General features: G+C 49.2%; 2 protein-coding genes across 6 annotated transcripts in view; both read left to right on the top strand.

The window, feature by feature from the left end:
- LOC116948836 (zinc finger SWIM domain-containing protein 5-like) overlaps positions 1 to 4,955 on the top strand; it is a 51,927-nt gene extending 46,972 nt beyond the window's left edge. For both annotated transcript variants that reach the window (XM_032965971.2, XM_032965970.2), the window contains exon 14: positions 60 to 4,955. In XM_032965971.2, the coding sequence (XP_032821862.2) occupies positions 60 to 973 (914 nt within the window). In that variant the 3' untranslated portion in view covers positions 974 to 4,955. The remainder of the gene's footprint in view (positions 1 to 59) is intronic.
- Positions 4,956 to 7,862: 2,907 nt separating this feature from the next.
- On the top strand, positions 7,863 to 20,307 carry FAAH (fatty acid amide hydrolase). 4 transcript variants are annotated; one of them, XM_032965968.2, is made up of 16 exons: positions 7,863 to 7,990; positions 8,075 to 8,342; positions 10,705 to 10,836; positions 11,590 to 11,739; positions 12,433 to 12,566; positions 12,895 to 13,101; positions 13,960 to 14,000; positions 14,284 to 14,408; positions 14,920 to 15,045; positions 15,970 to 16,067; positions 16,508 to 16,607; positions 16,736 to 16,779; positions 16,941 to 16,980; positions 17,483 to 17,591; positions 18,136 to 18,281; positions 18,761 to 20,307. In XM_032965968.2, the coding sequence occupies exons 2-16, from the start codon at positions 8,136 to 8,138 to the stop codon at positions 18,872 to 18,874; spliced, it is 1,773 nt and encodes a 590-aa protein (XP_032821859.2). In that variant the 5' UTR covers positions 7,863 to 7,990; positions 8,075 to 8,135; the 3' UTR covers positions 18,875 to 20,307. The 4 variants fall into 4 exon arrangements, with proteins under 4 accessions (XP_032821859.2, XP_075927935.1, XP_075927934.1 ...); XM_076071820.1 differs by having other exon boundaries at positions 7,875 to 8,342; positions 18,761 to 18,921; positions 19,822 to 20,307; XM_076071819.1 differs by having other exon boundaries at positions 7,875 to 8,342.
- Positions 20,308 to 22,930: the final 2,623 nt, after the last annotated feature.

The following is a 22,930-nucleotide window of genomic DNA, read 5'->3' as shown; positions in this document are numbered from 1 at the left end:
TGGCCGGGCGAGCGCGTGACCGTGCGTGTCCTCGCCGTCGCGTGTCCCGCCGCCGGCAGGCATGGAGGCGCTGGTGAACCTCATGCAGAGCTGGCAGCAGTTCTTCACGCCCGTGGAGGCCACCACGATCGTGGCGCCGGCCATCACGTCGCACGGCCTGCGCTCGCACCAGCCGGGCCTGTGCCCCGAGTTCCCGCGGCACGCGGAGGAGCTGGCGGGGCTGGCCCGCGCGCTCGCCTTGGAGTGCGCGGTGCGCGACCCCGCCAACTGCGCCTACTCGGCGCTCACGCTGTGCGAGAGCGACCCCCGCGCCTTCGACGCCGCCTACCGCGTGGTGCTCGACTCGGCCGACAGCGGCGCCCTCGCCTGGCTGCAGCTCTTCACGGTGGCGCGCTTCATGGACCACCGCGGCTACCCGCTGCGCGCCTACAAGCTGGCGGCGCTGGCGCTCGCCCGCCTCTCCATCGCCCACAACCAGGACACGCACCCCGCCGTCAACGACGTGCTGTGGGCGTGCGCGCTCGCGCACTCGCTCGGCCGCAACGAGCTGGCCGCCATCATCCCGCTGGTCATCAAGGGCGTCGAGTGCCCGACGGTCCTCGCCGACGTCCTACGCCGCTGCACCATGGGCCCGCCCGGCATCCTGAGCCGGCGCCCGGCGTGCCCGAGGGGGTCCTCGACCGCCGCGGCCGCCGCCGTGGCGGCGTCGATGCCGCTCCCGGCGGAGCAACCGCCGCTGCGCCAGCTGTTGGAGACGACGCTGTCGGCGTATGTGCGCACGGCCCACTCGAGGCTGGCGCACATCTCCCCGCGGCACTACGCCGAGTTCGTGGACTTCCTGTGCAAGGCGCGCGAGGCGTTCTCCCTGTCGCCCGACGGGCACGTGCAGTTCGGCCGCTTCCTCGATGGCCTCAAGCAGACGTATAAGGGCAAGAAGAAGCTGATGCTGCTGGTGCGTGAGCGCTTTGGGTAGAAACTGTCGGGGGCTCCGGTCCTAGGGCCACGCGACCGCCGCCGCCTGCCAATGCCGGACGTGGCTTGGGTACAAAATGGCGAAAGACAAAATAGGATGATGATGATTTTGGACGACGTCTTGTGAGAACCACGAGTTGATATATATAAATATATATGTGTGTGTTTGCGTGAAACCGCACACCAATTGTAATTTGATGTGCAGGAGGCTGAACATGTTTTTTTATTTGCACAGTGGAGAGTGATCATTGGTGATGTTTTCTTCTGTTTATACCCCCCCTCCCCACGAGCAAAGGTAAACATGAGCTCCCCTGGTATTGTTATGGCTGCCCTGATACGGATCCTCTCGGCTAGAACTTTAAGAAAACCAGAGCAAGGCCACCTCTAAACTTAAAACGCTCTCCCTGAGTAGAAACCGCTTGTTAAAAGCGTCTGCCACGTCGCCCGCTGCATTGTTATTCGGAATTGAAATGGAGATTTTGTGTGGGATGAGCCAGAGAGAGCCGGGAAAACCTGCCTTAGTTCTGTCGCGATGCAGGGCGCACGCTCCTCGCACCATAGTGTGCAAAAACAAAAGCACCAGTGGCAAGCATCAGTTAAAACAAACTGGGCAACGGCCGTGTCATGAGTGGCCTGCTTCTCCGGGAGGATCGTCCGTACTTCGTAGCCGCCGTGGCATCTCTCGTTCCGCCCCCCCCTCCCCCACCCCGCCTGTTCTTGTGCTGCATTTTTCACAACCGGCGGAATGCCAAGCCGTGCTGGAGAGGTTCTCCTCGGAACGGTTCGGCGGCTCGATCTTTATCCCGCACGGCTCTGTGGGCTTAACCCCTCTCTCTTCATCCCTCTCACGCTTCCCCTGCCCTTCCCCAGCCCTTCACAGCCGCACTGAAGTGATTGTAATTTTTTTTTTACAAGGCATACACGTATTCAGATACTGTATTATTTTTCATAATTTACACAAAAAACAGTCCTAAAATTTGACCTGAGAGAGGTCACTGAGCACTCGTGTCTTTCCCAAGTTGTGACCCTGCTTTTTCATGCTGACCCCGTGACGTCACGACTGGCGATGAAGGTGGCCTGGGGCAACACGGCGCAGCTCCATTGGAAAACATGCTTTGTTAAAACGAACAGCGCTGCCCGGTTAGCGCTGGCGTGGCCAGATGAGGCTGCCGTGGGTAATCTGGGCCGGGCCCACTAGCCCAGCACTCTTGCCACTGGTCGTGAGGACACGGGCATGGGAAGGGACCAGAGGATCGCCCCAGTCCCCCACTCACTGGGCGGTTGGCCTGCTCGCTGAAGCTTCTGGCAGGATGACGGAATCGTCGATTTTTTGAGCGAGTTGTGCCGGGTGCTGTGGTGTGCCCCGTGAGGTGGGAAATCGCGCACTCCTTCCCCGCAAACAACGATGAACAAAGCTCCTATGACTGTCGCCGCCTTCTCCTCATCCAGTGCGGGTGCTTGGGTATGTTTTTGCCATTGCCTGTTTTTAGAAGACCACAGGTGTGACATTTCTTGTCAATCCTTATTAAGAAAGCCTCGTGTACGCGTTTTTATTGTTGTTCCCTCTGCTTCCGCAGTCAACCAAGGGTTGTTTCGTACTTTCTGTTCCGCAAACGTCACACACAATCGTGCTTTCTTGGCGAGCCATTTCCGCTCCGTGTAAACAGTCGTGAGGAGGAATCTTTAAAAGTGATGTGCTTCATCCTCAGGGATATTTATAGATAACACGTTATATTCAAACGAGAGTGTTACCGTGTACATACGAACGATGCACAGCCACTATAGACACCTATTGCTGTATAGTATTAATATTATTTAATTTATGCCGTGAACGGTGAGTCGTGAATTTATATTGTTTTTTTTTATTGTAAACAATACTTGAATTTGTAGTGAATTAAGTTATGGATACATGACAACCAGGAGAACGGAGGTGAGTGAAGTCCTTACTTCTGCCGGAGAGGACAAAGGTTAGGCGCTATGCAGAACAGGCCCCAATGCGTGCTTTTTGTAAACTTACGTTTGGCTTTCACATTCTGTGCTTGTTAGAGGTAATTTAGAGGGATGATGGAAGTAGGAACATTTGCAGTGCTAGAGTACAATTGGGGGGGGGGGGGGATATCTTCGTCGGTGCATCCTAACGAGAATCGTTTTTTTCCGGTCGGGGGGGGGGGGGGGTGGGGGGCTTGCGGCTGCGACTTCGCAAAGAGCAGCAGCACGGGAAGCGAAAACACCCAACGGATTCTCACTCCTCACGTTCGTCCTGATACCTCGAGCTGCCCAAAATAGCTCCATTTCCTCACGTATTCCCCCCTTTTCCTTTAAGGACAACAATCACCTTGAAAGTAAAAAAAAATCCAAAACATTTGTAAGTTTTTGCTGCCTTTTTTTGTAAACATATACCCGGTTGTAAAGTTTGTGTGTGGAAAAAAAAGTATTTATTTTATTGTCTGTTTTGAAAGCAGTATTTGGTTTTAGTTCGCGTGGCCGGTTGTATAATTGAGCCGGCTCGAATTATTTGGTAACGTTGGGTCCACGCGATATGAAACTGGCTCTGTTGGAAGCTTTGCGTCAGGGGCCTGCAATCCTGTGTGAGGCCGAGCCCGGCAGGTGACATTGATAGCACCAGATGCGTCATTGTCCGCTTGGCCGTCGGCCCCCATGACAAACGGGAAGCGCCTCCAGGTCCGGGTGGCTCGCTGCAAAACGGGTTCCACCACGGGCTTGAGTGTGATCGAGAGCAGTGTTCATCTCGCCGGCATTTTAGTCTTAGTCTGGTCGAAGGCAACCTGTGGAATTATAGTCGAGCCTTCGTATAAGGATTTAATTTAGTAATGAAACAACAAAAACGCTGACAATGAAATCTACAAAGATGTGACGTTCTCAATCAACACTAATGAAGAGCAAGGTCTGCGTGTCCCAAAGTGGTTTCTGATGTCGCCCCCGCAGTTCCTCGGTGCCCTATCCTGTCTGCGACCGATCACAGGTTTTGGTGGCCCATCTGACTGACGAAACGGGTTGCGTTGTGGCAGCAGTTAATGGGGTACCAACCCTGCTTTGTGATACTGCGGGGCTCTTCGAGAGGCCTGACGTTGCCACGTCATAGCACCCGTCGGCGATTGGGCTGCAAGTTCCCTCTGCACGGGCCTGAACCCCCCCCTTTCTGTGTAACACGAGCCAGCGTTGAGCTGGTTCTGGGATGGAGGCCTTGGTTTCACAGCCGCAGCAAGCGGCCGCAGCTGTAAGTGGGGTGGAGTAACCAAACCTCACAGGAGTCGGCCCCTGTGCTCTCTCCTGCCATGTCCCACCATCGCCACACTCGTGGTGCTCTAAGCGCTATTAGGCCTGTAGCGCTGTTAGGACTAATAGCTTCTTGAACCCTTTTTTTCCATTGGCACATCCGAGCCCAGGCAGCGCAGGCCCCTCAAGGTTTACGGGTGGGTTTCCACTCGATATTAGCCGAGCCAAACCAAACCATAATATTTTGTCCTCACAAGACATTTGAATCTGGCTCAGGACTTAAGCAGGGTCCGGGCTTGGGCTAAAGATGCGTTAAGTACGCGTGACATCAGCGGCAACGGCTCTGCTTTAGTAGCTTACAACAACACGGCCACCTCCTGCACCACGCCGTGTTGGCTCTGCACGGCTCAGTTGTACAGTGAAAAATAAGTAGTCTCTTTATGTTGGGGTGGGGGAGGGAGAGTGATTTGTTTTCTGGAAAGTATGGCCCTTGCTTTGTCCGCCTCACTTTCACTCGTTGCCTCGGCCACATTGGCCAAGCGCGCAGGGCCTTTTAGTGACCACACAGGACTGCTGTGTAGTGTACAGCTCATACAGCTCAAACCTTGCAGCCGTGTGTCCACTTACTAGATAGCGTTCATGTCTTTTTGCTACCACGCAATTATTCGGTTGGTTAAAGCTGTACATAGGCAAATATTTTATATCTGGGACACCACTCATTTATTTAATAAAATGTTATGTTTTGATTTTTTGTGTGTTTTGCTTTTCTCTTGGTGGGTACGTGTGTGTGTGTGTGTCGGGGATAATGAGGTGAGGTTAATTGTCCGGCGAGATGATGCAACCACTTGTTTCAGAATACAAAGTTAATGTCGTCTTCGGGCGATTGGCCCTCAGGTGAAAACCAGGACGAGCCCTTGTTTTTTTTTGCAATAGATCTAATATTTCAATTGGCTATTGGCATCGAGGCTATGATCTGTCCCAGGAAAGCGAGGCCAACCCAGAAGAGTTTGGATTGACAAACCCAGTGGCTTGGATATAGGACTCAATGTGGAGAACTCCTTGCAAAAAACTGCCGAAGACAGGGCCCTGTGGCGTGTATGGGTATGCATCTCGTGGTCAACCCTTGGATCAAGGTACTCGAGGCTAGCGCCCCGTGTTGGAAAAATTGTCAAGGAATGTTAAATTGTATAACTAGTTCTGAAGTAACGTAGTGATCTATTTTTTTCTAGGAAACGAGTCGCACACATTGGGTATGCTTTGCACAATGTCACATCAAACCAAAACGTGTTCTCCATTCGCATCTTGATTTCGCGAAATGATATGAATATATTTTCGTAAAATTATATTCTTTGCCTGGTGGTTGCTAACCGTGAAAAGACCATCAACTCATGGGTGGTTGCTAGGGGCACCGACACGACCATTATGAACCTGCTCTGCCATCCAGCCCGTGACGGGCACCTGCTTTGATTAGACAGGACAGCCGGGCAACTTCAGGGTTATTTCCTCAAAACATTCTCCTCTGTTTCAGACAGGTGAGGGTATAAATGTACATGCACATTTCAATAGATTTGCAAGAACCATGCTCAACGCTAATGTTATGAAATCCAATACAAAGAGAACAGCCATGGTATTGACTTGTTCTTGGAATAAGTGTAAATAATACTCCTAATGCGGATTGTTCACCTGGGAAGCCTCGCTGAGTCGCAACTTTTCACAAAATGCCTGCAAATGAACATCCTTTATTGTCAATCCACTGCTGGATGAAGGCCTCTCCTTGTCATGCGGGCACGTGGGTGTTGGTGTCTGGCCATACTTCATTACGTTAGTCATTGCCGGTTGGTGAAGGTGGAGGGGCATAGACGCGCGGGCATAGAAGTGCAGTATAACAATTGATTAAACTGCGCTGCCATCTGGCGTATGGTACTTGATTTATCTTGCATGCTCTGAATATACAGAACTTGTGCATAAACACAGGTGTCGCTTTTGTGGAACCTGTAGCGACCTAATTGCCTTTAAAGCAATGTACTGTGGCTCGCCACAGTACGACTCGCAACGCTGATCGGTGTGATTAAGCAACCGCGTCGTTTGGTGGCATAATCTCAGCAGGCGGGGTATATATATTTTTTTGGCTTGTGAACTTTGCAAGCAATAACAAGTCAAAGGCACCAAGGGGAAAAATGAAATATAAAACTGGGCACGATCTCAATTTGGCTCCCACTGTATGACTTGTATGGTCGTTTGAACGCTGTTTAATGTCTCCACCTCAAAACGAGACGAGGGCCCCATAAATAAAGAAGACTTCATCCGGTCGGCCTCTGATTATCTCGCTCTCTCTCTCGTTTCATGTCACTTCCAATCCTGATGTGCCCAGCTTGATTTTGACTCACTTTGTCCTTTTATTCCTGCTCTTTTGAAGGCAGCCTTTATAGTTGCAACCGTTTCATTATAAACACACCTTTGCATTTAATTTTTTTTTACTATCCGAGACGGATGCTCTTGATTTTTTTTCCCTCCACGCTATCGTTTCACAGGTGGTTGCTTACAGCTACAGCTTTGACACTTTAAAATATAAACAGTCTGACCTCATAGATTTTAAGCGCTGCTTCAGGACAAAATGTATATTAAAAATAGATTTTGTCAAGGTGAGGAGGCCCTGTTTAAAGAAGGCTACTGTTGCACACTTTACATCCGCAGTGTTATAGACTACAGCGTTTGGAGCAGTGGCTAACACACTTTACTATAAACCTTTGCATTGTGAGTTCAGTTCCCTGCCACTGCTGTGCGTCAGTGGCGAGTGATATCTGAACCGATCACGGGCACCGCGTCCGCCAACATGAGATGTCCAAACTTGTGAAGTATGTAGGTATAAAATAAAATATACCTACGTGACTTTACCGAAAGAACCAAAGAATATGGATTCCTGCAATCACGAAAGCTTCAAATCAAGATTGAAGTATGGTCAAACAACCCCATTGGAGGCAGAGCCTGGGGGAGACATTTATTCAGGAATGGATTGAAATTGGCTGTAAATAGTTTAATTACAGCACGTGTCCTGCCCAAGCCAAATTTAATTTAAAGGTTTGAACAAAAATGCCTAACCTACGTAAGCCCATTCAACTCTACGTGTTCCTGTCTCGATGTGTTATTTAATGAGGTTAATATTCACAAAGAAGTAAATGCTACCGACGTGTCTGGCCACCCACGAGTTGAAATTGGGACATCGCAGTCGATCGGTAGGTGGCGTGTGGAGGGGTAAAGTGTGGGGACTCCAACTTCTTCAAAAGGCGTCTTCTGGTCAGCTGTGAAGAGTCGGGCAAGATACCCTTCAGTGATCTATTTCTGCGATCCAACCCAACAAAAACCCTGTATTATGGATATTGGTAGCAAAAGCCCACGTGTTAAACCATTCAGTGGCATAACCCATCAACTGCTAGGGCTACTCCCCCCTCCCCCAATGACCATCATCATCACACTTCAGTGGATCGATCATGGCTCACGATATTCCAATACATATTCTTGGTTCTTTCGGTAAAGTCACGTTGAAGGGAAACAATAAAATATATATAAAACTATTATTTTATTGTTTCCCTTCAACGTGACTTTACCGAAAGACCAAGAATATTAATCACTGCAGTCACGAAAGCTTCAAATCAAAATTCCAATACATATTATGGAATTGCATCTTTACCAATGTGTTATCTGCCCCGTGTTACGCAACCTGCGTGCGTTGCTGTGCGGCCACCCTTTAATGAGTGCTACGTGTCAAGGACGAGGTACCAAGGTAAATTAACTCGTCACAACCGCCCCCTCCTGCCCCCTATACACACACACAGAGTAACATATATATTACTCTGTGTGTGTGTAGCCCTCCACGCGCACAGACGCCACAACTCCAAGTGCAGCTGTCGCCCGACGTGCCGAGGGGGATGTGGGGCGACCAGGGCCGGCTGGGGGCCTCCTCCGCCCCGGTGTCGTGGGGCTTCGTGGCGGCGGCGGCGGTGGGAGCCGTCGGCGGCGCGGCGCTCCTCGTCAGGGCCGCCCTGGACCGGAGTCGCGGCCTCGAGTGGAGCCGCAGAGCCCGGGGCCCCCGAGACCGCGGGACCGAGGCCCGGGCAGGCCTGAGACGCGGCCTGGTGCGTGCATTGCGATCATCATGATATGTTGTTGTTTGTTGTGTGTGTGTTCTGTTGTCAACAACGTCGACTTGCAAATGCGAACTCGCGCTTGGGAAGCGGCCGCGTCCCTACGCGGGTTCGTAGCGGTACGTTGCGCTACGAACCCGGCTACCCGAGTTCGATTCCAGCTCTCACGGCCAACGACCACTGACACACTACGTGAACCGGTAACCTGGGCCACCCCCTAGGTCGACTCGGCCTCAAATGAGTACCTGATGTAGCGGTGTGTAAACATCGCTACGCGGTCGGGCATGGTTGCTGGTCACCATCCCCCTCGTGTGTCTGTGTGTGGGGAGCGGTAGTGTAGCGGTTAGCGCTACGCTGCGCTATGAACTCGCCGACACGGGTTCGATTCCCGCTCACGGCCAACACCAGTGACGATTATCTGAACCGGTCCCGGGTCTCCCCTAGGTCGACTCAGCCTCAAATGAGTACCTAGTGCGGTGTGTAAACATTGTCACTAGGGAGACAAAGGCGGTCGGGCGTGGTGCTGGCCACCCACCCTCTCGTGTACCGTTCCGGCCTTCATAGGTGCTCGCTAACAGCATTTGCCCCTACAGTCTGTTAAGGCTATACAGGGGATGTTTGTCTTTGTGTGTGTGTACACGTGTGTGTGCAATCGTGGGGACTTCATGACGCCCCTTCCGACAGGCAAGCCAACATCATGACTCAAGGTATATTACTTAATTTAATATTTTATCTACTATACAGTATTTATTACCGTATTACATACAACATTTATTAATATTTACGAGTGTAACAACGCTTCACTTTATTGCTGGACCGTAGCACGTTTTACAACACTGACCGTACGTGTATTTACAATACGGTACATTATTGTGTTCCAAACTTACGAACTGTCCGACTTACGAACCAGCCACGTGCACTGAACCCCGTTCGTGAATCGAGGACTGCCCCTATACAGCATGCGGCGTACAACGAGCTCACACATCTTTCTGTACCAGAAGGACGCTAAAGCTGCAGTTAATTGGGTGGCAGTCGTCCTCCAACAACGGGCGGAGGAGCGGAGAAGCGACGCTCACAACAACGAGCGGAGCGCCGGGCGGATAAAACGCAGCGAGCTTTCAACGCTTCACGGGAAGTAAAGGTGCCACCTGGCCAGTGGCAACCCAATGCGTACGACTTTAATAGTAACCCCGGTTGCACAAATCGTCTTGTTGCAAGTGAGAGCATGTGGTGAGCGCTGTACTGCGCAACGGACCCGGCAAATTGAGTTCGATTCCGGAATATTTGAACCGGGCCCGGGCCTGGGCCTCCCCTAGGTCGGCTCAGCCTCAAATGAGTACCTGGTGCGGTGTGTAAGACATCAGCATTGGGGAGCCAAAGGCGACCGGGAGTGGAGTTGACTTGCACACAACACACCCATGTGGTGTGCGTGCCGTGCCGGCCTTCATAGGTGGGATCTTTGTATATATATAGTATGTCAGCGTTATTCTATAAGACGTGCAGTAGGTACCAAGTGTTGTTCGTCAGCACGCAGAGACACAGACGTGGAGTGGGAATACAGACGTGGAGAGACATAGACACACAGATAAAACATAAAATTTATGGACGCAGACCTCGATGGCAGGCAAAGAGGGCATCTTATCGGCCCCGACATAAGTTTTGTCAATGTGGCACTGGTGCTGTTAACACAGCAGCTCTAATCCTATCCCAAACTCATACCTGTGAAGTCTCAAGGATTACCCTTGAGACGGATTTCTCACGATGTTGAGGGTCTCGCGCAGTCATTTGTGGAACAATCAACACCGCCCCCGTTTATTGCAGGGGCCCAGCAACTGCTCGCGATGGTTGAGGTCTCATGTAAGGGTCAGCTCCAGAAGTTGTTGTCTTTACCTGCAACCTTTCTACGAGAAAACAGCAGTAAACTAGTAACAATTATCCACGGTTGTTTCATTCACTATGGGGGTATTCACTCAGTTGCGTACATTAGCCCAATACTGCAATGCAAACTGATTTACTAAGAAGCCCTGTAAAAAACTATTTCGCCAAAAGTAGACTCACCCTTGCCTGTGAGACAGGTTTTTGTACCTCCGTTTCTTGAGAATCCCTCCGTTTCTTGTGGTTCACCCTGAATGTCTGGGTTCTTCCCAACGTTTTCATGGAAGGGTCTCGCCGATTTCAACCCTTTAGAGTCGACACGTATGCTAACCCCAGGTTATTTCCCCTATTTTTCCTAAACATAGTAACGGCACGCCCATTAGCACGCTCGTTACAACACCCCGTGAGCCCCAAAAAAGCAATCGTTGATTGGTGTGGCGATGATTTCCAGAGCTGCACGATGTTTTTTTCACTGCAGTGTTTCCTGCTGCAGGGCGCAAGCATTGGGGCCAAGGAGGAGATACTTGGGCTGTCCCTGCAAGAGCTGACCCAAAGGCTGCAGGACAACCAGCTGCTGCCCAGCGATGTCCTGCAGACATACCTGCTCAAGGTGCCTTCCTCGACTCATACATCTCGAATATGGGAAAACAGCATGGGCAACAGCCTAGAAATGCAGTGCTACCACAACAACAACCCCCCCACCCCTCCCACCAGCTGGCCCTGGTCTCACCGCCACTGGGCAATCTCGCTCCCCTCCGCTAGCCACGTTCACGCATTGTCTATCTTCTTCTACCTTGAGGGTCTATCCCTCGCGCATTCACGGCAACTCGCTCTTAACCAGATTGCTTTGTTCAGAGAAGGTTGGCTTGGCCAGTGCCGGCTGTTAGAGATGTGTTTTAAGCAGATTGTTTAGGGTGTTGCAGTTCCCCTAGTGGGGACCGCGCATCCCCTGGGAGGTCGTGCTTGGAGGCTGCACGGTGAAAATGAGAATTTGTTTTCGCTGGAGGCAATGTGCCCTTGATTGATGAGGTTGGGGTTGCAGTCGCAGCAGCCAATAATGGAGGAGTTCCTTGAGCAGAGCCTTTGGTTCATGTCTCCTGCATTGTTCACACAGTAGAATCGTCGACGCTAATAGTCGGAGCCCAAAAATATTTTTAAAAAATTAGTGGAAATTTGTATATCTTTCATTTTGTATGAGGCAGTAAATAAATAAAAACATGAAATTTTCTCACAAGGTTATGTCCAGAGAGGAGTTAAACGTATATTTACATTTTTTCTTCCGTCATCCATTTCTCAACACAGCTGTGAGCGGTTGTTTGGCCTTGTATTGAGTGCTGATCTTTGTGTGGGTGACTGCTGCCAGGCCCTGGAGGTGGATGAGAAGACCAACAGCGTTGTTCAGTTTCTTCCTGAAAGCCTCACACAGGCTCAGGCTCTGGAGAAAGTGAATGCCTCCAACCGGGGCCTCTTGCACGGGGTGCCGGTCAGCATCAAGGAGAACTTTGACATCCAGGTGACAGTGAGAAGCCTCTTCATGATGTGACTTCAATTAAAACTAGGGCTTCATTTTGGCCGGGTCTGCCTGAGTGGAATATTTGTACATCCGGCACACCACAGCCAGTATGATTTTACCTTTCGTAATTTGTTTACCTTTGTATAATTTGTTGACCTTTCTTGAACTTTGCACTACTATCATGTTTTTGTATTGTTTGTTGTTAGTTCTTATCTACCCCTACTGGACATCTGTGAAAAAGAGCTTTATAGCTCTTCGGATTCCTCCAGTATAAATAAATATTCTGATTCTGTATACCTCGTGCTATGACTGTGGCGACTTGTCACATTTCTACTCGAGGCTACCAGCGACCCAGAAAATATCCAGTGAAAAGTAAGCCCTGATGAAAGCCATGACTTCTGTAAGTGGAAAAATATTCTCACGTCATTTGAGATGTTTAGCATCCCTTGCATGTGACGTGTCGTGTTTTACCATTCTATTGTTGTTTTGTAATGTGTATTTAACGAGCAGTGTCAATGGTGGCTTTGTTATACGCCGGTCTTGCAAAACAGGATGTTACATCTGAGCCGTATATCCTGGCTGTAAGATTTAACTGCAGTGTCAATAAATCACAAAAGCTGCAAGCTGAAATGGCGATTAATATCGTATTTCTCAATTTGTATTTTTTGCAAAACTTCTGATTGTCTTGTGCAGGGCTGTTACTCGACCTGTGGTTTGATTTGCGGGGTGGAAAACCTTGCTGCAGAGGATTGTGTCATCGCAAAGGTTCTAAGGCACCAGGGTGCCGTGATATTTGCAAAGACAAATGTGCCACAGTCCTTGTTAAGGTAAACCTCTCAAATCCCACTTCATCCACAGTGGACAGACGTCTCTGTACACCAGGGGCCATGCCAGGATGTTATTTGTTTCTTTAAGCGAAGGCAGTAGGTCAAACTTTGGTATTTTCAGAGAGTGTGTTGCATCGCAGGCCATCTTACTGCCACAGACCCCTTACTGTGCTTTCCCTCATCTTGGCAATAAAGTGTAGGCATGCTGCACTGGGGAATGGTCTGACATTGTCTCTGTAAATAGAACATGCATCATGGTACAAAAGAGTGATCTTTCTTATCGGTGTGCAACGACTTGTGCGATTCTTTCAACAAACTGTGGCCACAGCTTTGAATGCAGTAACCCCATCTTCGGGCAGACGAGCCATCCGATGGATGCGACACGCTCACCGGGGGGGTCGTCTGGAGGAGAGGGGGCGCTCATCGGGGGTGGGGGCTCCATCCTGGGCATCGGCTCCGACATCGGAGGCAGCATCCGCATCCCGGCGTCATTCTGTGGGATCTGTGGCCTCAAGCCCACTGGGGGGCGGCTTAGGTACCACCCAGCTCACAGGATGTTTGTGCACGCTGTGTGCGTGCGTGTATGTGTGTGTGCGCGCGTGCACGTAAGAGGAGTGGTAGTGTCGCGGTTAGCGCGCTGTGCTTCGAATCCGGCGACCCGAGTTCAATTCCCGCTAACAGCCAACACCAGTGACGATTACCTGAACCGATCATGGGCATCCCCTAGGTCGACTCGGCCTCAAATGAGTACCCGGTGCGGTGTGTAAACATCGCTACTGGAGAGATGAGGTGGCCAGGCGTGGTGCTGGCCACCCACCCCCTCGTGTGCCATGCTGGCCTTCATAGGTGCTTGCTAACAGCACTTGCCCCAACAGTCTGTTCAGGCTATACGGGGGATCTTTGTCTTTGTGTATGTATGCGCGCTGAGTGTGTGTGTGTTTTTGTGGTTAACGCACTGCGCTATGAACCTGCCAAGCGGAATTCGATTCCCGCTCATGATTAACATTGGTGATGAATATCTGAACTGGCCCTGGGCCTCCTTTTGGGCCGATTTTAGCATGAACTGAGATCCTTGTGTGATGTGTAAACATCAGCACTGGGGAGACAATGGTGGCTGGGCATCCTGTTGGCCACACTGCCCTTTGTACCCCGAACTGACCTTTGTCTTGTGTCCACAAGTTGAGTGTGTATGCATAATCAGTGTAGGGTGCGATGCGCTGAGATATGAGACGTGGATGTGCTGTTGCAACAAGTGATCTTTTTTATGCCTTGTGCAGTGCATTGTTGTGTGTGACATGTGTCAAAAAAATGTTGTACGTTAAGTACAGAAGCACTGTGCATCCTAATCAGTCCAGTTTCATACTTGCGGTTTTTTTATCTCACTTTCCCGCAGTAACAAAGGCGGACAGTCTAGCATCTCCGGACAAAAAGGGGGTAAGAATGTTACATGTCTAGTTTATGTCTGTTTGGCCGTACGGTCTAAAGGCACCGTACACACTCGTTGAATTAGTTTTGCTTATTTTTTTTTTATTGTGCAGCCACATTCGTGCAGCAGTGATTGACTTACGCGTGTTCTGCTGTTGAGGTGTTTGGCTGCGCTGCACTCACGCTCCCAGCGAGACGCCACCTGAAAACAGGCCCGCCATCGTGAAACCGAGTGGCTCTGCACGACTACCGGGTGGAGCAGGCTAACGGCGCACGCGTTTCTCTGTTGCAGTGATACCTTCGGCAGGTCCAATAGCCCGCGACGTGGACGGTCTCGCCCTGTGCATGGAGGCACTCTTGTGTCCCAAACTGTTCGCCCTGGACCCAACCGTTCCCCCGCTTCCCTTTGATAGGAAGGTTGGTCGCAGTGTAATCTGCAGTATCAACGTGACACACACACAGGCGCAATGATGAGTATCTGTGTCGTCCAGGCATTGCCTGGGTCGGTTGATAGGCAGTACCTCTCCATGCCTTATCTTTGGTCTGTCTCTTATCACTCTCCAGTCCTGTCTCCAATTTCTTAGGTCCTCCACATCGTCGTGAGCATTGCCTTCCCACCTTTTCATTGGCCCTCCCACGTGGTGTGCTTCCTTCGATCCAATCTCAAAACACGATCTTGTAAATCAGATATAACTTTGCCTATCGGTTTGAGAAGTTACTCATTCCCCAAAATATACCCGGTGTTCTTTACTGGATTGTCTGAATTTTTCCCACCAGCTGCTTGGACCTTCGTCTCCTAGACTCTACTCTCTTAGTCTCTCCTATCGTTCACGTTTGCGCTGCATGTTAGTATGCCACACACACACACACACGTTCACATTTTCAAGTGTAACAACCGCGTGTAATTTGCATGTCATTTTGCACTCAGATTTATGAGAACAAGAGCCCAATGGTGGTTGGCTACTATGAGGGCGATGGGTTCATTCAGCCAAATCCCAGCATGAGGCGCTCTGTGCGCGAAGCCCGGGCGCTGCTGGAGAACAACGGCCACAAGGTTCGGTCTCAACGGGTTCCATCGATTCAGCAACCCAACCGTATTTCCATCAAAATTAGGACAATTAGAATATCAACAAAGACAAATAAAACCCCTTTATAGCCTTTTTAACGGACTGTTGGGGCAAGTGACGGTAGTGAACACCTATTTAAGGCCGGAAGGACACACGATTGGGTGGGTGGCCATCTCCATGCTTGGCCCCCTTTGTCTCACCAATTCTGATGTTGAGGCTGAGTAGAGCTAGAGGTGGCCCAGGACCGATTCAGTTATTCATCACCGATGTTGGAAGTGAGTGGGAATTGATCTCGGGTCACTGGGTTGGGAGCACAGCGTGCTGACCACGACACTGCTTCTCCCCACAATACATAATTTTAGACATGCACAAGTTCAGTTGGATAAAATGAATTTGCTATGTCAATTATTTATGTAAACTACTGTATTCCATTGTCCACCCAAAGGCAGGTCCATGGTATAAGCTCCCAACATCCCATCTAGTAATGGGTCAACCTAAATACTGTTGAAGACAGGGGAACCATCTCAGCTCTCCCTTGCATAGTAATGACTCAAGTACCCTAGGACACAGTGGTGACGTGAGGCAAGGCTTAATTGCTCTCTGTATATTTTCTGGGTTACTGGTAGACTGGAGTAGGACTAGATACAGGACTGTGGGGGCTTGGTGACTAGGCCTAAATTAGGAAGTCAAGAAATATTTTCCGGGTCACTGACCTGGGCAAACCCAGCTGAAATGAAGCCCTGATGTTAGGTGAAGAGAGGAAATGGGATCGTATGAGATGGAGGCGGGAGCTTGAGTCAGGGTCATGCCCTTGGGCAGGCAACATGATAATAATTTTCCGGGAATATGGTGCACACACATGCATTTAAATATGTTGTGAATAACGGGATGTGCTTTTGCCGCGTGTGCAGTTGGTCCCGTTTGAGCCGCCACGCCTGGAATACTGCCTCACCGAGTTGGTCATGAAGGCGCTCTTCGCCGACGGTGCCGAAACGCTGCTCGGGAAGTTGTACGTAGAGCACGATGGGCCGTGGTGACACAAAGAGGAGGCGTGTGGAAGTGACCGGGTGGCTCTGAGGTTTAGAGCTTTGAGCTGGCACCTCTGAGATCCTGGGTCCGATTGCAGGCAGACTCGCAGGATTAATCTCGGTTCTCAACCTGGTCACCGGTGACTACACAATAAAGCCTTCGTATTTGGTGTTTTACACTTGATTTGGCTATTTTCCAGCTCTCAGAATTTAATATATCAGTTTGACTCACTGCAGAGTGGAAAATGTGCCTCCCACTGTGCAAATGATGAGGCCACTTGAAGGATTTTTCACAAGCAATCGTATACATTTTTTTATATTTCTACGCAGATAATTTTGAGTTGCTTTATGTTTCATTTTAGTGGTGTCTGTTCGCTGATGCGGGTGATTTAGTAACTGTGGTGCTTCTCGTTGTTTCCAGTGCTGGGGATGTGGTTGACCCTAACCTGCACTACCAAATAAGCATGTACCGGATACCAAAGCTTCTATCCTGGCTGCTCAGCGTGCTCACAAAACCCTTTGTAAGCGACTCGTTCCCGAATACTGCAATTTGAAAAGGTCGATAATGACGTCCCAATGTTGAAAATGCGGTCACCTTGCTGGTCGGGTCATGTATGTGAGCGTGTGTGTCTGCGTATTTGTGTCTCAGGCCCCAAGACAGTCCAAGGCACTTCGGATGCAGGGTGGAGTAAAGTGAGCAGACTTTATGGATTATTTTTTTTTATATCCACACAGAAAAATAATAAACCCACGTGGCCTCTTACTAGCACAGACCACATGCATTGAAATTTGCAAATAAAGCTGACTGACACTTTCTGTCACTACATCAATCTAATCTTTTTGTTTTTTTACAGAAATGTTGCAGCACTGTGGAAACTCCATGCAGCAATTGAGGTAGATTGATAGTGGCCGTGATGGTAAAACAGATCATGCTGCACTATGTTTAAAGAACACGGGTTCTTATCAACCTTGACTTTCCTTAGCTATCTTGAAATGTGCGTTGATAAGAAATACACAAATAAATGTCGCTTGGCACGGAAATTTGGAATGCACAATGGAAATAAGGGAAATATTCGACTGCTTTGTTTAAGTATAATCACAATGAGTTTTATAAAAAATAAAGCGCAGTATTTGGTTGCACTTTTCGAGATGTGCAGGCAGTAAGTCACGAATACCTGAGCGGTGTTTTCCTTTGATTTCTATTTACTTCAGTTTATTTGTTTTTACTTTTGTAATCTTGGTGAGCCAGGTTCACTTTGGAAAATGAGACTCTCATCCTGGTCTCTGTTGAGTTCTCACCCCTGGTTAAACAAAATAAACTTGAGCAACTTGAATACCAACGCAACCCGAAGGTCGTTTACAATCTGCGTTGTCGGTGGGGGCCTCTTCTTGGCAGGCGTACCGCACCGAGTTCATTTCGGCGTGGAGGGTGGCGGGGATAGAAGTGCTCCTGTGCCCGGCGCTGGGCCCCGCTCTAAAGATCGGCCACGGTGGAAAGCTCAGCGGTGAGGCCACCTCACGCCCCACCTCTCGATTCTCACTTGCACGCGAGCTTTGTTAATCTGCTGCTGGATGAATGCCTCCCCATTATTGTGTCGATTGTGGCAGGGGTTTGATCATACTTTACCACACTGGTTGGTATGGTTTGGTGTAGGTTGGAGGCCAGGGCTGGTTCGGATATCGCTATCCACCAATGTTAGTTTGACCTGGGGATCGCTGGGTTCATAGCGCACATTGGTTGGAGCTTGTGGAGTATAAAATGCAAATTTAAAAGCACTGTATAGCAACCAATTTAAACAAATGTTTCTTCAATACTCTGCGAGCAGTTATTTTAAATTACATGAAGTAAAAAAAATTATGAATAAAAAAATCGTATTTTGACAAATAAAAAATCTGACTTTCCCCCCGATCTAATAATGCACATGTTGCTTTTTTGCACAGCATAGCATATCTCGTTGAGATGCTTTATAAATTGACGTGTTGTTCAATGTTCAAATCTCTGTACAAAATAATGCTTTTTTTGATGAACCTTTGTGCTCTCTCTACCAGCGCTCACAGTCTTCCACATCTTGTACAACCTGCTGAATTTCCCGGCTGGCGTGGTTCCGATGGGGACGGTCACTGTGCAGGATGAGCAAGAACTCAGCGATTACCGAGGCCACTACGGGGATATCTGGGAAAAGGCCTTTCCCAAGGTTTGTGACAACTCCTACCCGCAGAGCCTGCACATTCTGCATTGCCCTGCCGTAACGTCTGCAAATGTGGTCCTTTATAGACATCTGAGCCATTTGCTTTGGGTATGCTTCATTTGGCAGGGTTGCTGTCAAGATGGTTGACGTGCTTTAGAAAGGAAAAAACCTGTTGGAAACATGATATTTTGTCAGCGCCCCCCCTCTCATCCCTACCCCCAACTGTTCTCTCTTCCAAGTTACTGAAAACCACATGGAATCCCCAATCCGACACCCACCAACACACCACATGGGTACCCCGGGCCCACCCCCTTATCCTTCAAACACCGTGCCACACAAGACCTCTCCCCCTCCTGCTTCACTCAAAAACCATCACTCGAGGAGCCCCCCCACCCCAGCACCCGGAGCGCTAAGCCACACCACATGGACCCCACGTGCTCACTCCTGCCGCCCCGTGTGCCCCTCCCTTCCGTGCGCGGCTGCAGGCGGTGGCTGGAGGGGTGGGCCTCCCACTCTCGGTGCAGTGCGTGGCCCTGCCCTGGCAGGAGGAGCAGTGTCTGCGTCTGATGCGGGAGGTGGAGAACGCCGCGCGCTCGTAGAGGAAGGGCCCACAGGGCCGTGATGCAACCTGTACAGGCTATATTAGGTACGGCATTGGCATAGTGACAACGTTCTATCTAAGCCAAAGAAAATAATAATTGTTTGTCCTGCCATGACTTTGAACTCGTGGAGCAATAAAATCAGCTCGTGTGCAGGTGCTATGTTCATCATTACATCGAAGGATCATGAGCGATGGCAGCAGCTTAGGGAAGCCTTCATCCACCAGTCGATTAACCATGGCTGATGATGAGCCGTGTAACGTATGGTCTGTTTGGAAGGTGCCAACCCAGTTGCCTAGTAGGAGGGGCAGCAGTAACCAGATTTGTCCAGATTTTGGCAACTAATTTTTTTCAGACAAATTGTGTGCCAATCGCTGCCAGTCATGATTGTTGGTGATGGTTGCCCAATAATTGCTGTACGGTATCTTGAGACAACTGTGGTCACACCACCGTATGTGATGAAGCTTAACAGAATGGCATGTTTGGACATACAGTAAAAGCTTGGATTGCGAGTAACTTGGTCTGCGAGTGTTTTGCAAGACGAGCAAATTTTTAAAATAAATTTTAATTTGAAAAACGAGCGAGGGTCTTGCAATACGAGTAGTACGTATACGCTTTGTCTGCCGAGCGTCACGTGATCACAACTGATATACGAGTGCTTTGATATACGAGTGCTTTGGATTACAAGCACGTTTCTGGAACGAATTATGCTCGCAATCCAAGGTTTTACTGTACATAGGAAACTACAATGACACTATATTATGATGGAGTTTATTTGTAAATTACTTTTACCTCTTACATGCAGTACAAGTAATCTAAAAATAAACATTCTTTAATGTTGTATTGAATGACCGTGGTTGCTGTGAATGCCTGTAAATGATAACTGTGGAGGCGACGGTTGGTAGATCACACAAATGTTGTGAATCTCCTTTTCCGTGTGCGTCAAGGTGCAATACCCTGGTTCGCCAGGAGAAGGCAGCTCAGCGAGTGGACTAATCGCCATCTGTTTCCATCTGTACGGAGATAGTGTTGGCCCCTCACGCACATGGGGTTTCTCCAGGTGCTCCGGTTTCTTCCAACGTGTATAAAAACATTCATTAGGTGGCTGAAAACATCTTGAAATAAACATTGAATTGCAGGATCCTTTTGAATAAGACCCATATGGCCCAGTTTGGCTTTCCTGGATAAATAAGTAAATTTTTATTCAGTGATGCAGCGATAAGAGTAGTGCATAATACGAAAGTAAGAATTTTTTTATCAGCGCCCCAAGTGATGTGTTATTTGTATTCATATCTTGAAATTAGGGAATAAATATTTGAAATGGTCAAATATTTGTATTCATTTATAGTGCAATCCTGTTTCTTATGATGTCAGTCAACACCGTTTTGACTGATTCTCAAAAAATAAATATAACCGATTTTATCCCATCACCACTAGGTTTCCGTGGTTGTGCTTTACGGATCTCCGATGTGTTTTTATGTTCTGCCATGTGTTCGCCACGATGTCCGACGTTTCAGCAGTTTTTAAAGAAACTCCCAGCACGTGGGGCGAAACAGCACACATCTTGCCGGAACAACACGTAGCACAACCAGATAACACATCTGAGAGCTAGTTAGTCCGTTCAGTTTAAACCGGTTTACCTGGCTGAATTTACACGGGAGTGGATATAATTTTCAAGACGCGACAAAGCAGCTTTCGCTTCTAAACGTGCAACTCCTATCCCTTTAAAATACTTGAAAAACCCATCAACAGCCACTGCAAGTGCAATCGTGACCACAATTGTCCATTGCAGACTCATCAAACTGATACATAGCAAGTACTGTAAACTAGTTGGCCTGTGGCTGCCTGCTGCATTATTACCTTAAATAACACAAAATCCAACCTCTGTAGGCCCTGCCTCCTTTTTATGCCCCACCCCCTTTACTCCATAAGCCCCACCCCATTTTGGCTCTGCGCCTTTCCTTTTTATGACCCGCCCCTTCTTCCTCAGACCCGCCCCTTCTTCAGGCTCCCCCCTTCCCCTGGACACGGGGCTTTGACGGGTTTGGGTTGTGGTTGGAGTTGTGGAAGATGGCGTGGGGGAGTGCACGGGCGCAGCAGTGGTGGTAGGGGTGTGCGGGGACGGTGAGGGTATGCGGTTGGCACAGTCGGGGGCACAGGTGGGTGCATCAGCCAGTCATCTCAGTCAACCCGTGGCACCTGGGTCTGTCCCACCGCGACCTGTCAGCGGGCGTTCGACACTTCACGTTGACTTAAAGTGCACTTAGCCTGGCACAAGCGCCGTGATGACGTCGTCGCCACCTAGTGGCGAATGGCGGTTGTTATGGATTGGGCCGGGTTCACGATCAATATCGCGCTTCGAGTGGCGATACGGTAGTGCGCGATGCATCACAGATGAGGCAATGTGCATCCTCACGCTGGGATGCGGTGACACGATTTAAAATAAGCACTTAATGAGAGACACCCATTCGCAAACTATGTAGAGTGCCGCCCTATCAAGTTGATCCCGTAATATAGAGAGTAACGCCTCTTATTTATTGTCCTCTGATCTGTGATTCATCCGTGGCCACAATCGATCTGTGAAAAGACCTTTTTGCGGCTGGAAATCCTCTCTGGAGCGGTGGCGCGATGGCTTATGAACCGTGAGAGAAGAGTTTGGTTCCCAGCCAATGCTAACATCATTGGAGAACGAGGTGCCCATTGAGCCCCCTGTCTTCACCCAACCCATATTGACCAGGGTGGTGAAGTGTGGCGTCAAAACAATCACCATGAGTGGCATGGCACGGGGAGACAATTCATGCAGGAGTGGATTTGACGAAACATTTTCTCCATTAACGTGGGTTTTTGTTGTAGCAGTTGTTGAAAAATTTAAATTCAGAATGGCCCAGAGTGCAACTGCGGTCATCAATCTCAAATCACTCGACCACATCGTGCGAAACGCCACACTGCCCGCTCCGATCATTCTCCGGCAGCATTCGTTTCACAAAATTCACGGAGAAACTCCCTTGAAGCCCGCGTGCATCACGTTGGACCGATGATCAACTTTCCCAACCGATGTTGTCCCCGAGGTGAGGACGTGGCGTCCTCTGGCGGCCACGCTGCGTCAATGTCTCATCTCCCCACTTTCCCTTGCCGCCGGGCCCGCTCAAAGACGTTTTAAATGCCACACCAACCCCCACACCGCTTTGGGGAAGTATCGAGTTTGAGACCAGGTTCATATGAGAAATTAGAGGGCACGGAAGTGGCTATGTTAATGTGAGAGATTAGCATTGAGTTTGAGACTAGGTTCATATTTGTTTGAGTTTGAGACCAGGTTCATATTTGCAGTTCCCTCTCCACGAATGCACCCAGGGTTAAATAAATAAACATATACGGCGCATCATTAAATATGTCCCTCCACATACAAGTAAAATTATTTTTATTAAATAATTTTTTTAAACATCCCATCCGCCGCACGGCCTTATTTTTGGGAGTGCCTCATTTCCACAACATTGGTTCACTACAAGCAAACTTGTCTCACTCGTTCCTTGCATATAAACATTTGGCCTGACCCTGCCGATGAGACAAATGTTGAAACCGGTTCAGAGTTTTTGCTTGCGTTGAACCAAATGCTGCTGCAATGATGCACTCCCAGTGTAAGGATAAAAAAAAAATCTTGACTTAAAGCTTTCGTGACTGCAGGAATTCATATTCTTTGGGTCTTTCGGTAAAGTCACGTAGATTAAAGGAAAATAACAAAAACTACGACGTTTCGATCGCAACACAAGCGGTCGTCTGCGTGATTGTTTTTACCCATTACTTTGTGAGTACGTAACGACGTCACCGCCAAGCGTAATGACGTCGATCAAGCGTGCAAAGCGTCATGACATCACGCGGTGGCGTGGTTACGCGGTGACGTCTCTCGAACGTGATTACGTCACGCACACATTAATATTAATACTGTATTGGTAATATTTAACCGCTCTTTAAGCACTGGACACTATTCCTTTCTACGCCCATGCAAATAGCCCGGTGTCGGTGGAGCAGAGTTTCGCGTTTGAAATAAGATTAAGAGAA

Source organism: Petromyzon marinus, chromosome 35 (assembly GCF_048934315.1).
Source record: "Petromyzon marinus isolate PM22_M1 ecotype Great Lakes invasive population chromosome 35, UKy_Petmar_22M1.pri1.0, whole genome shotgun sequence".
Taxonomy (NCBI): Eukaryota; Metazoa; Chordata; class Hyperoartia; order Petromyzontiformes; family Petromyzontidae; genus Petromyzon; species Petromyzon marinus.
This window is presented reverse-complemented; position numbering and strand designations above follow the sequence as displayed.

Excerpts from the sequence above, each read along its gene's own strand:
- FAAH (XM_032965968.2), top strand. The coding sequence starts at position 8,136 with ATGTGGGGCGACCAGGGCCGGCTGGGGGCCTCCTCCGCCCCGGTGTCG. Across the intron at positions 15,046-15,969 it reads TGGAGAACAACGGCCACAAG|TTGGTCCCGTTTGAGCCGCC; the intron begins GTTCGGTCTCAA and ends CCGCGTGTGCAG. Across the intron at positions 16,981-17,482 it reads AACTCCATGCAGCAATTGAG|GCGTACCGCACCGAGTTCAT; the intron begins GTAGATTGATAG and ends TCTTCTTGGCAG.